Below are 13,218 nucleotides of genomic sequence, written 5' to 3'. Positions count from 1 at the left end.
ATGAGTTAAATAATGTATATGTAGGTTTACTCGTATGTTAGAAGGCTGGAGAGCACAGAAGTGAGCCAGAATACTGTAGGTGTGACCGCGGGAAGGGTGGCGGCATGCAAAAAAGCAATTAGCATGAAGATAGCGATAAAAGATGGCAAGGGAGCAGCAAGGTAATGTTTATTTTTAGTATAGTTTCGAGGAAGAGATTCTTGCATTTATTTGTCTGAAATTTATCACAACTGTTAATTTATTCTTCAGGGCAACCGCATTTACTTAGATGGCTGAGTTGGAAATACACCATTCCCTTGTGTCTTTTTTCATATATATAATTATGCTGCCACTCACGTCAGTCATTAAAAGCATTAAGCAAACCAAGTGGAAGGTGTTATTTAGGTTAAAGTAGATGAGCCAAAAATTAGTTTGCAAAAAGGCTACTGGTTTAATGGTTGTGTAGCTAAAGCAAATAAGAATGAAGAATAGTCTTGTGTATCCTTATGCGTATCCCATTATCTAGCACACACAGGGAACTAAAAGCATCGCATTACCACTTTTGTTTCCTATCTCGTGCAGGTTTCCAAGAGGTTCACACATATCAAAGGGGGTCACTCATGTCAACCAACCCGGATAGGAAGAGGAACAACTCGAGAGAACTTTGCCCTGCCTGACCCCCGGCCTGTGATCGAACCGAGGCCAGCGCACAATATCAATTAATAACGCCTGCACAACCCCAAAAGGAAGTGAGGTAATAAGTCATGGAACTAACACTAGTGAGGAGTTTCACCTTGTTAGTGGGGCAAGAAATCGATGTGTCACCTTGTGTTATGGCGCTCCAGGGACACTTTTTGACACATTCATTGAGTGTCCCCTGCTCGGCCTTGGATTCTGATGCTCTCTCTCTCTCTCTCTCTCTCTCTCTCTCTCTCTCTCTCTCTCTCTCTCTCTCTCTCTCTCTCTCTCTCTCTCTCTCTGTCTCTCTCTCTCTCCTCTCTCTCTCTCTCTCTCTCTCTCTCTCTCTCTCCTCTCTCTCTCTCTCTCTCTCTCTCTCTCTCTCTCTCTCTCTCTCTCTCTCTCTCTCTCTCTCTCTCTCTCTCTCTCTCTCTCTCTCTCTCTCTCTCTCTCTCTCTCTCTCTCTCTCTCTCTCTCTCTCCTCTCTCTCTCTCTCTCTCTCTCTCTCTCTCTCTCTCTCTCTGTCTCTCTCTCTCTCTCTCTCTCTCTCTCTCTCTCTCTCTCTCTCTCTCTCTCTCTCTCTCTCTCTCTCTCTCTCTCTCTCTCTCTCTCTCTCTCTCTCTCTCTCTCTCTCTCTCTCTCTCTCTCTCTCTCTCTCTCTCTCTCTCTCTCTCTCTCTCTCTCTCTCTCTCTCTCTCTCTCTCTCTCTCTCTCTCTCTCTCTCTCTCTCTCTCTCTCTCTTTGCCACGGTATAGTTACTAGGCAGCAACAAAGATTTTGCAGCTCTCGGTTCGTGATTTATATACTGAGGCTACCCTTTAAGTTAGTTGAGTAGCGTTTTCCATATGAGCAAAAATTTCAAGGTGTTAAGAGAGCCTTGTTAGATTAATACAACAACTTTCTTTTGAGGTGGGTTGGCTGCAGTGGTTCAGTTAGTCTTGGATTTTTAGATGATCAAAGTGGAGCCGCCACAGATAACCGTATGAGGAAGATAAAGGAGACACAAGGTTATAATCCGGCAGAACCAACCTCTCGTGCGTCAAAACGTGCATCCTCCGTAAAACGTATAGGGACAAGTACAGACTTACATTTATTTATTTTCCAGTTCCTTTACTACACAGACAAGTTTTGCTATGGTGATCACTTGGCTCTCAAAGACACTTGGCTTAGGGAAGTCTTGTCTCTGTAGTGGTGGCCGAGCTGTGACGTCAATAGAGTGTCTGAATTTTCACTTAGCGTCGCAGGGCGTTACATGAGGCACGACTATATTTTTGCAGTATTTAATCTGCATCAGCATCACGCAGCGGTAAAGTCAGGAGCAGGGCTGGATTACTCTATTTGTATCGGCATTTCACTACACGTTTTAAACGATTCACAAGGACCCAGTTCCTACGTTAAGGGGGTAGAGGTTAGGGAATGAGGCTCCTCGAATATTCATGCCAAGAAAACTTTCCACAATGGCTGCATTTATTTATTTATTTGTCATTCTCATATCCTGCCTCTGTTGAACATAAGCTAGGTCACTGATAATAACGAGTACAAGAGACAAGGCCCAAGGCACCCACTTATTGACCAACGCAACTGAAACTAATCGAAGTCCAAGAATTTTTGTTCTACCCAGTGGAGGGTTTGAAAATGTAAGGCAATGTGCAAAGTGGCGGTGGTGGTGGTGAGGAGGATGACGTACGTGGTGGAGAACAAGGAAGCACTCATCTTAATCAAGCCTCTCCCCAAACAGTCCCTCGCCATACAGCCACGTACCCCTCATCCAATATTACTATCACTCCTCACCCCAAACACTCACTCTACACAAGTCACCCATTTTCCAACGTGATATCACCCCTTACCCCCAACACTTCAGCCCCTTCCACCAATAGCACCCCTCACTACTCGCCCTCCACACCAGGGACACCACGCAACCACCCCTCACACGCTCAAGACCAATTCAATTTTAGAAACCATAGTCATTCAAAATTAAGTTTATTATTTTGAGCAATCAGTATAAATGATCTTGAAGGTCACTGTAGAGGAGAGACGGCGTGTGGCAGCAGCAGTTTGCTGTGGGACCCAATTACCAAAGGTGCCAGTGTGTCGCCTGAGGGAGAAAAATACTTAATAATACCGGAATTTTACCTTTGCATATATATATATATATATATATATATATATATATATATATATATATATATATATATATATATATATATATATATATATATATATATATATATATATGCATGTTTGTATGTATATACAACACCCGAAATGTTATAACTTCGTGTAAGCTGGACATTGAGTCAAGGACATATCCACTGCTCACCCTCAGGCAGACTGGAGGCGGCGTCAGCGAGAGCTAGACAGCCATCAGGATCTGGGTGCTGCCACAGGACTATTGCCGTTTGCCTGTGGCCCAGTATAGAGCCCCAAACACCCACTGCTTGTGTCCCTGCATTTTGGCGCGCCCTCTCACATGCCTGTACCCACTGGGACAGCGTCTTGGACCATAAACCTGGTGCTCCTTGCATCTGCATCGTCTGAAGCTCGTAAACGCCTAGAGAGAGAGAGGGGGGGGGGGGGGGATAATTTAACTTTTTTTCCAAAATTTGGCTGCTTGTGTTCACCAATTTCTTTTCTCCTTACCCTTGTTCAGTGGGAGGCTTAACTGAGTCCCAGGTAATAAGGTCAGCAAAGCATTCTCCTGGCACTGCAGCATGGGTAGGATGCGGCCGAAGTAGCGCCCCACCCACTCAGGGTCACCAGCCAGCCTTGCCCGCACACCCGCACGCTCGCTCAGGCTGCCTTGGGGGCAAAATGTTAAAGCTAAACTATGGCAACAATAATTCTGCAGTGTCATCCTTCTGAATAGCCATATAACGTAAATGAGTTTTGTCTAGTTCCTTTATATTTACAGGGGTGTTGATCACAAAAGCCTTAGGACTAGAGCACTGCCATGGATGGTTCACTCACCGTACTCCCAAATGTGCACCGCTTGGTTCAGGCCGCCGATTTCGGAGGTCCAAAACCCGACCAGCTTGGAGTGTGCGGTGCGAAGGTGGAACTCCTTGGATGTTAGGTCCAAGTACTCCCGTAACTCCATGTAGACAATATTATCAATGATTATAATTATCAAAGGTGTGTGGTTGTTTTCTCAAAAATATAGGGGACTGTGAAAATTAACGATAGACTGTTGTTGAGATTTTCATCTTTATATTCAAATACAGTAGTAGTAGGTGGTGTTCCTCACCTTATTAGGATGAAGACTGTAGGTCCGCAACTCGTAGACAACTGGACGCGTCTCACCCTCTGCTCCCTGGCCTTGCTTCATGGAGGCTCCTGTCTAAGGCATAACAATGCAGAGTAATTGGAAACATACGGGAACTCCGAACTGGACATTGAAAAAGAAAAAATCAGGGAAATGATGTGAAAAAATGGTGATACTGTTTATCTCCCGCTCTAACAAGATAATTAGATAAGCCGTGCTCTACAAACTTACAACGTATACGTACGAGAAATAAGTCGGGCGGGCTGCCGGTAACAACAGTAACATTATGCGGGAAGGTGTTCCACCATAATATATATATATATATATATATATATATATATATATATATATATATATATATATATATATATATATATATATATATATATAACATAGCATCATTTAATTTTGCCAGCCCTTTCCACTCGAATATTTGTGGTGAAAAAAATATCAATACCAGGACAAAAAAATGTATGCGGCGGGTGTCGGGTGCCATGGTGGCGGTGTGGCCAGTTGTGTGCTAAGGAGTTTGATTGGCGACCACATATGGCCTATGAAATTATTTAGCCTTTGCACACTCATAACACGTTATCTTTACTATGATGAGAAATCTGTCACCTGCAAGTGCGATGATGTTTACACACACACACACACACACACACACACACACACTAATAGTAGCTGTAATCATCTATAATAATAGTTGCCTCCTCTTTCAGAAGTGATAAAAACAGTAGTAATAGCAATGCAGGGCTTACCGTGAACTTCATGCCAGTCGTTCGCCTTACTGTGTTACGAATCATCGTCTGCCTGAGGTTGAATAAACTCATGGTAACGAAGAAGTGAAGAACAGAGGAGAATGTAGAGCAGATTTGGTTGCCTCCGCACCAGCTTCCCCCAGCAACAAGTTAAGACTGACTCAATGTGTGTGTGTGTGTGTGTGTGAGAGAGAGAGAGAGAGAGAGAGAGAGAGAGAGAGAGAGAGAGTGTGTGTGTGTGTGTGTGTGTGTGTGTGTGTGTGTGTGTGTATGAAGGTCACGCGTCAACCAGCAGCAACCTCTACTCAAGTGCCCCGTCACCCGTCAGCGTCCGTTCAGCACACCCCGTCAACTTAATTCACTGCAAACGCTGCCCTAGTATTCTCAATCACACTCGCATGCAGGTTATAACAATTAATTCTTTTTTTTCAAAACAAATACAAACTGAAAAATGTTGAGATTATTTTTTTCTTATATCATTTTTGCCGTACCGAAATAGATTTTAAGGCTAGTATCAAAGAATGCTCACCACTCCATCATCCTCATCATACCCCAGGCGTGAAATCGCTCCGATTCAATATACAGTCAGCGTTGGTAGAGTGAAATGATCCATGGCCCGACACTCATTGGATCCTTGCAAAGTTTGCCTATAAATAATATCTTGTTTTGGGCCTCAAGGCGACGATATGTTGGTTCCACACATGGAGCTCCCTCCATGGTTCCGCACGTGTGTCGGTATCTTTGATCGAATACCTTGTCGTCACACGCTGCCGCATCGAGTGTCATCCTGGATAAAGTAGAGCTCAAATTCCTTCTGTACGTAATTAATTCATCAAATATATTATAATTTTCCATCACTACTGTGTTGCATCTATCACTTAGGAAAATATGCATATAATGTTTAGCAAAACATGCAGCTAGAAAAGTTCGACTTTCAAGGGCAACAGATATCGGCAATATCCGTAAGAGGTCATCCACGTATGAGTTCGTGAAACCAAAGTTTACTATTTGTGGTCACTCATGTACCTCTACAAATAAGTTTTTTTTTTCCATTTTCCCGCATTCTACAGATTTGAAGATTCTGCGAAGTATAATAATTATATGTTCCTCGAAGTGTCCCTACTGTTCCCGCCATTGGAACACACACGAGACCAAGGAGACTGCTTTAAAAGGTGATGTTGCTCCTAAGTAAAGCTTCGATGCTGTTGCAAGTACCGCCTTCTACGAAAATCAGAGTTAAATGAAGTAGGGAGTACACATTTTCTTGCACTTATTTCCCTTCAGCTCCTTAGTACTCAGCTGGTTTTTGTCGCATCACTTTTATAAGCCAAGATCCTAAATCTGCATGCTTTTTTGCTTCTGATGGTGTAGGGTACGTCCCCAGGTAAAAATATACAAACGGTCAAAATCGCCTCCGAACATGAGCCGCGCCGTGACGGCGAAGTGTTGATCCGTACGCTCCTCACTATTGTAATCAGAATTGCTGTGCTCTCTCTCTCTCTCTCTCTCTCTCTCTCTCTCTCTCTCTCTCTCTCTCTCTCTCTCTCTCCTACTTCCTTATTTCCTCTTTCTCTCCTTATCTTTCTTTTCCCTCCTTTCTTCTCCCTCCCTCTCTTCCTTCCTTCCTTTCCTTCTTTCCTTCACATGTTATAAGAAACCCCATGTAGCCCTACATATATATGGCTACGCAAATATCCTGTTACCTCTATTTACATGGGGAAAAATACCATTACAACTGTAGCACATGTCTGGTCATTACAAGTTAACTGGAGTGTATTACTGGTAAGCTGGAATCTTTGTACGAGAGCGGCGAGTCTGAGTAAACATGATAAACGCCAAGGCAAATGAACGCCGTCACGGCGCGACTTATGTTCGGAGGGGATTTTGCCCCTATGGATAATTTTACATGGGGACGTATGATACACCATCAGAAGCAGAAAAGCATGCAGATTTAGGATCTGGGCTTATAAAAGTGATGCGACGAAAACCAGCTGAGTACTAAGTAGTTGAATGGAAATAAGTGCAAGAAAATGTGTACTCCCTACTTCATTTAACTCTGATTTTCGTATGTGTATCTTTACATTATTGTTACAATTATATGGTACTGTGATGCAGAATTTCCTCAGGAAGATGATGGTGGTCTCAGTTTTTCTTAAGAATGAATGTTGGGGTCAGGAAACAGGGTGGGAGTGAGGCGTGTGAAGTCGTCGGTTTTAGATGAATTGGGCACACCCACGGCCCCAGGCTGGCTTCACCCAGCACAATACAGGGAGATAGGGGACGAGCAGTCTAGTCTAGTCTATGGATGGAACTTGCAAAATGGATGGGACTCTGTGAGGAGCTCTTAGCCCAGACCACGACCAAGACTTCCCGAACGAGCGGCTGAATCCAAACAAACTTGTTGGCCGCCGCTGTTACCTAACCCGCGCACCACTGAAGAAACGGATGCCACTGGGAGACCAAAGCCATCACCACAACAGGAGCACAGCCAGAAAGCATAACAGAAGCTAGAGGAATAAAAGCTGAGCCCATCTGAAGTAAAACGAAAAGGTTCACTTAGCAAGAAAACGCTTTTACTTTACTTTTTCGGGACAGCAAAGAACGTGTGAGCTGGTGAGTCGTGTGTGTGTGTGTGTGTGTGTGTGACGCCTACAATGTTACTTCCATTTATCTCCTTGGGGAACACTTAGAAGTCCCGGCAGTTCTCCCAACTCTAGGCGGTATATATATCTAGTTTTACGCCCATCACCGGAGTTTGACATTTTTCTCGACATCTTTTATATACTATTTATTTTCGGTATTACTCCAGTCTCTCACCTCCTTCATTCAGGTGGCCCAGACTATTTTTTCAGATAGATTTCAACATTCTCATCAACATTTCTTAGTAGCATTTCTATTTCAAATTACTTGTTTCTGTGATAATTTTTTGTACACCAGAATGTAGGGGGGGCTGATGGGGGCAAAGCCCCTTATAGCAAGTGAGGCAAAGCTCCTCTTGTTAGTGGTTAGTTTTCATTTAATTTGTTGGATCTAATTCATTTTGATGCGTAATTGTAACCTGTTACATCATGCAAGGTGGTGAAGTGCCATAGTGGTGACTGGTGAAAACTAGTAACTCGTAGTGAAAATGGTGAAACTAAAAATTTACCAATTTTTTATTATTACTATCGGCCTTTATGTTATTAACTAAGCAGCTTGCCACGCAGTTTTTACTCGTGGTTCTCATATCATTATTGGCTCAGTATATAGTTCTGTGTCTTCATATATCTGCATGTTAGATTTAGTTAGATTAAGAGGTTAATTTAGAGGTGAAAGGTTATGAATTTTGATATGATATGCTGCTATCCCCAGGTAGGATAAAATAGGCAGGCAATTTGGTTGGTTTGAATATTTTTCATAAAATGAAAATTACTGATTTTTAAAGATAATGAAGGTTGTATTTGTTCTGTACACAAAGCTTTACAAGTTATGGAATCTTTAAAATTGTGGAGGGCTAGTTTTCCAGATGATGTTTAACTGTTGTAGTTGCCACCTAGAAAAAAAAATGAATAGGAAGGTTAAGAGATGCTTTGCCTGTAAAGATAATGGTGCACTCCTGATCTTCAATCCGACTTCCTTACAGAAATGAGTTATATCCTCCGCCAGGGAGCGAAGCTTGGTGAAAGCATCTCTGTGGTAGCCCATCGTGGAACATGCCACTCTCAGCCACTCAACAAATCATGGCCCCATGTAATAGGCCTTTCTACTGGCCAGCTGAGCCCTGTACGCAAAATTACCACCACTGCAGGCAAGCAGTCTGTTGGTGCCATGGGAGTATTTTTATTGGTGAGTTTTACTGGTTTGTTTTATCACAGTATAAGGTTCCAGTGCCTCAACTGTTCCTAAAGCTCTATTGGTAGATAGATAGATTGAAGGATCCATAGGTAGATAGATAAAACAAATAGATGTGCATGGATTGACATATGAATGGAGAGAGAGAGAGGAGGGGGGGTGACTGTGTTCATTCCTCTCTCCCTACCCACTCTATCTGCTTTCTTACCTTCCCCTTTTCTTATCCTCTCAGCCTGTTTGGATATATTTATATAGTATATACAGTCTCCCCTACTTTATGAACTGGTTCCCCCAAGTGATGGATCAGCATTAGGCTCCGTTTCACCAAACTGTTGCTGATCTTGAAGCCAAATGCTTAACAGTTTTTCAATCTCTTCCATCGTTTTTCCTTGTCTGTTACTGATGATGGTAGTCTGCATTGGCAATCAAATTTTCATGTTCCATAATTTTTTCCTTCTGGAAAATCATGCTAATAGTGCAACAATTCATGTTGTACAAACAGTTCACCATCTTTTCACCTTACCCTACCTTCTTTATTATGTCCATCACATTGTGATGGGCTGGCACTTCTTAGCACTACCACCTGCAACACCACTGCTTTTGTTAATACCAGACATACTGGGGTATAATAATTACAAGTAACATTTAATTGGTAGAGAGTGCACATGCACATGTATGAATGATGACATTGGAATAACATACAACTATTGTTTACATCTTGGTACTTTATGTACTAATGCTGCCACCATGTGCTGAATTGGGAGCTAAACCTTACACCCAAAATTTCAACTCAAGGGCAAGTTGTTTGTATCATCGAAAATTCACAACACAAATGTTCATATGTAGGATGGTCTCTGTATGCATGTCTGTGTAGCTCTCTTAGGGGGTCTCTTGGATGACCCCATCCTATTAGTGGTGCAGGCAAATTTTACATGTAGTGGCTACTGTGATGTATGACTCTTGCTTGGCTCAAGCTGCCCCCCGGTGCTCCACTTGAATGAAGTCACTGAAGTTAGATTTGATTGAAGATCTGGGCAGCATGTGGGTAATTTTCTGCCTAATGGTGATGGTTGAAAGTTGTTAGCATGCATTGGTGGGACTCAAACCGAGGCCCTCAGACTCACAACACTGAACCCTCAGCCTTCACCTCTGCCTTTATGCTGTTTCATTATTTATGCTAATGTACAGGTAATAGGTGTTTATATTCATTTTTATAATAATTTAAATGTAATGCAGTCCATAAAACATGATTAGTATTATGTATTAGGGGTTTTCGGTCACTTGATGTATGAGTCAAGGAACAAATCCCTGTTATTTCCATTAAACCTTAAGTTCATGAGACAGTCATTTTGTTTTATGATCACTTTTCCAAGAACATAACCCAATTCTAATGGAAGATAGACCTGTATTGCTGTTATTGTTATTATTAGCTACTATTATTATTATTGTTGTTGTTGTTGTTAATATTATTATTATTATTTTTTATTATCATTATTAATATTATTATGTTATCATTAATTTATTCATTTCTTTTCCATTGATGCAGAATTTGTATTTTTTTACTATAGTTACTTTCCTTCTTGAATTTGAAGTTTTCTCTATGGCCTCTGGAATAGACTTACTTTATTCTTTTATATGCTATTGTTGTTTTCAGACTGTTCCCATTGGTACATTTTGTCTTGGAACTTGGCAAGTTCAGCGAAGACAGTGGAAGCTTAATCTTATAGAGGAATTAGATTCTAAAACTAAAGCACAGACAGTTCAATTTCCAGAAAAGTGAGTATGATGATTATTAAATGAATTGACCTTTATGTAAAGATGGCTATGTTCAATTATTGCCACAATGATTTTGCCTGTTGTGATGTATTTACTAAGTAGCTGTCTTTACCTTGTTGCAGTTTACAGAACTTGTCACGTTTCCATTGTTTTGCCTCCATATCTATATTTATTTTGCATACTCTTAAACTTGTGAATGCTCCTCTCCTGAACTATCTCTAAATTTAGACCCCTTTTTTGTAGCCTCTTGTTTCTGCTATATTCTAATTAAGTCATCCTTTTCGTCTCTCCTCATTTGTTGAAAGGATAAATTTTCTCAACCTGTCGGTATGACAGATCCTGTAGAATTGGTCATTTTCTTGTTGCTTCTCTTGGCATCTTGTCTTGGCTTTTTATGTATTTTTTGTTGTTTAGTGATAAAATCTTTGCTCTATATCCCAATCCAGATAATACCATGGACACTATATATTATACTTAACGCGGTAGCTGCGGAGATCATGTTTCTTAACCCGAGAACGTCAGCAGACCCTAAAAACGGCTCACCATAAAACACCTAATTCGAGCTAATTGTAGGCGGTGGTGGCATAGCACAACCCACCATGAATGCACTGGGTCATTGTGATGGGTGAGTGATCTTGAGGTGGGCTTTTTTGTCATAGGTGGTGTTGTAAGGTCATGGCAGACTGAATTAGCTGTCCATACAGTATTCACTTGTCAGATATCCTATAGTAGACAACAAGCGACTCTCAGCTAGATGCTATGCGTCATGAGACTGTTTATTTTGTAACAAACACCACCCAAAAAGAATGGAGTTTGAATAAAAGTAATATTTTTTACGGCTTTATTGTTACGAGAGGAGTACTCTGATGTACGTTCCATGCTCTTTTCTTAGTCTCAAAATGCAGTGTAATTTTGTCGTTTCTCAGCCACTTCTCAGCTTTCCCATAGCCAAAGCCCACGGGTTAAAGGCCCCTCTAAGAGAGAAAAATGAGAAAAAAATCATCACTCACGCAAACCATTTCATAATATATATCAACATATTTGTGATAAGTTTATGCATCATACATTTTTGGGGGTTTATAATAGGGTTGCACCGATTAATCGGTAAGTAATCGGTAATCGGCCTAATCGGCCACTTTGCCGATTAATTGGTAATTGGCATTTTGACCGATTAATTGGGTGCGATTAGTAGTTTTTTTCTCTTTCATAATACAATGTACATAACACAATATTAATAATGTTAATGTAAGGATGGTGATGTTAAAAAAAAAAATTATACGTTTCCCCAGCATTTATTTCAAACAAGTCCCTATGTTCTGTCACTACTCATTACTCAATCGATCGTCCCCACAAAACTTATGTGAAGCCACTGTGATTTAGCTTTTCTGTGTTCCACTTCTCACTGGAACACCTTCCACTGCTGTAAGTTTTTCCGTTTACCCATCCTTCAAGTGTTACGTCCGTATCGCATTGTTATGTCACTACTTGAGCACTAGATCATCCCCACAAAACTGATATGAATTTTTAGAAACAATATGTGGAACGTCACCAGCTTACATAACATAGGCAACATGCTCACTGAGACACACTGACTGACTGACAGGCAAATGATAGCCTGTGGCATGGGTCTCACGAACTCTCACCGAGTCTCACCGTACTGGTACTGGACACATTCAAATACAGACTTCGTACGGTACGCTTATACCATTTTCAATTTTACCTAATTGAGGGACATTATTCAACTTTTTCATCACTGTAGCTACATAAAGTTATTATTTCATATTAATATGCAGTAATCATACTGTATATTTTGTACTAATAAAATAAATCAAAACATGCGTTTTTTTAGTTTAGAAGTAAGCAAACACAGTGTAACAGACAGTAAATTAGTAGAAGACTTGAGAGATTGATAAACTTTCTGTACACTACCATTTCTAGTAGCATCTAGGATCATCACAAGAACAAGAAAACTGGCAAATTCTAACATATTAAAACCAGGATGTTTCCACAAAGCAAGGCTAAATTATAAGTAACAAATTACTTGAAGCATTTGCTCTCCATGCAGAAGATGACAGTTGGGCAGTAAACAAAGTTGTAAACATGAGGGTTACGGTATTTCTTTAATTTTGTGGTACCAGTGTCCAATAATTAAAGAAGATTAATCACCTTTACAATTTCTAAATAATCGGCCGATTAATTGGTATTGGCCGATTATTGGTCACCGATTAATTGGTAATCGGCCAAATTGCTTATTGGTGCAACCCTACTATACATTTCAGCGGCGGACAAACGCTGTTTTTCGCAAATATCTCCTAAACGAATCGTTGGATCAGTACGATATTTCAGCACACTACCTTTAACACCCGGAGCTAATTTATGGCTGATATACCATATTGCAATAGGTGTTTTGTTAGGAGTTTACCGACTGATATTAAGCCTAATCCAGTCATCATATCTAAGGCGTTATACAGAATCGGACGAGTGTGGGTAACCCTCCAACAACCCCAGACCACTCCTTCCCTACCCCAATATCGCAGCATCCCCTCCTCGTTTCCCTCTTCACCCCCTACTCACACCATCCCCTTCCCCAGCCCGAGGCTATGACTTAAGCAGAGGCAGGGTATAACTCATTGACTGCCGAGGCGCATCCAGGTGTTGTACAGTAATTATCAACGTGAAATACGTCTTGCCTCCATGGAATTGTACCATGCTCTTAGTTAATAATCATATCTATACATATACACCTACATAACATTCTAATATATAATACAGTGATGGGAGAAATAGGGAGGACATAAGAATGATGAGGGAGGCGAGGAGCTAGAGGGAGAAGAGGAAGGACAATGAGAAGTAGTTGTGGTTAGGAATAGTTTGGGAGGGTGTTGGGGGGGGGGCACACTTTCCTTCGAATGCGTCAACATGACTCGTCGGGTT

The 13,218-nt window shown here is 41.2% G+C and overlaps 2 protein-coding genes across 4 annotated transcripts in view; one reads left to right on the top strand and one right to left on the bottom strand.

Moving 5' to 3' along the window:
* Positions 1 to 2,114: 2,114 nt before the first annotated feature.
* On the bottom strand, positions 2,115 to 4,821 carry LOC126996393 (protein NipSnap homolog 3A-like). Of its 2 annotated transcripts, none has more exons than XM_050856774.1 (6): positions 4,678 to 4,821; positions 3,902 to 3,994; positions 3,625 to 3,748; positions 3,298 to 3,456; positions 2,978 to 3,208; positions 2,115 to 2,752 (listed from the first exon to the last, which is right to left on the bottom strand). In XM_050856774.1, the coding sequence occupies exons 1-6, from the start codon at positions 4,747 to 4,749 to the stop codon at positions 2,676 to 2,678; spliced, it is 756 nt and encodes a 251-aa protein (XP_050712731.1). In that variant the 5' UTR covers positions 4,750 to 4,821; the 3' UTR covers positions 2,115 to 2,675. The 2 variants fall into 2 exon arrangements, with proteins under 2 accessions (XP_050712731.1, XP_050712732.1); XM_050856775.1 differs by having other exon boundaries at positions 3,902 to 3,990; positions 4,678 to 4,820.
* The window catches only part of LOC126996392 (surfeit locus protein 1-like), a 14,498-nt gene continuing 5,981 nt past the window's right edge, over positions 4,702 to 13,218 (top strand). Inside the window, exons 1-3 of one of the 2 annotated variants that reach the window (XM_050856773.1) lie at positions 4,702 to 4,826; positions 8,300 to 8,502; positions 10,163 to 10,284. In XM_050856773.1, the coding sequence (XP_050712730.1) occupies positions 8,302 to 8,502; positions 10,163 to 10,284 (323 nt within the window). In that variant the 5' untranslated portion in view covers positions 4,702 to 4,826; positions 8,300 to 8,301. Of the gene's footprint in view, positions 4,827 to 6,931; positions 7,291 to 8,299; positions 8,503 to 10,162; positions 10,285 to 13,218 lie in introns of those variants that run through there. The other variant, XM_050856772.1, reaches the window with a different exon arrangement.

The sequence above is a fragment of the Eriocheir sinensis genome, chromosome 10 (assembly GCF_024679095.1).
Source record: "Eriocheir sinensis breed Jianghai 21 chromosome 10, ASM2467909v1, whole genome shotgun sequence".
In the NCBI taxonomy this organism is placed as follows: Eukaryota; Metazoa; Arthropoda; class Malacostraca; order Decapoda; family Varunidae; genus Eriocheir; species Eriocheir sinensis.
Note: the sequence above shows the minus strand (reverse complement) of the source record. Positions and strands in the feature narration are given on the sequence as shown.

Bases quoted from the DNA above. Each gene is read 5' to 3' on its own strand.
- LOC126996393 (XM_050856774.1), bottom strand. From the start codon at position 4,749: ATGAGTTTATTCAACCTCAGGCAGACGATGATTCGTAACACAGTAAGG. The intron at 3,749-3,901 runs GTGAGGAACACC...GTCTACATGGAG, and splicing joins ACAGTCTTCATCCTAATAAG to TTACGGGAGTACTTGGACCT. The intron at 3,457-3,624 runs GTGAGTGAACCA...TTTGCCCCCAAG, and splicing joins GGTGCACATTTGGGAGTACG to GCAGCCTGAGCGAGCGTGCG.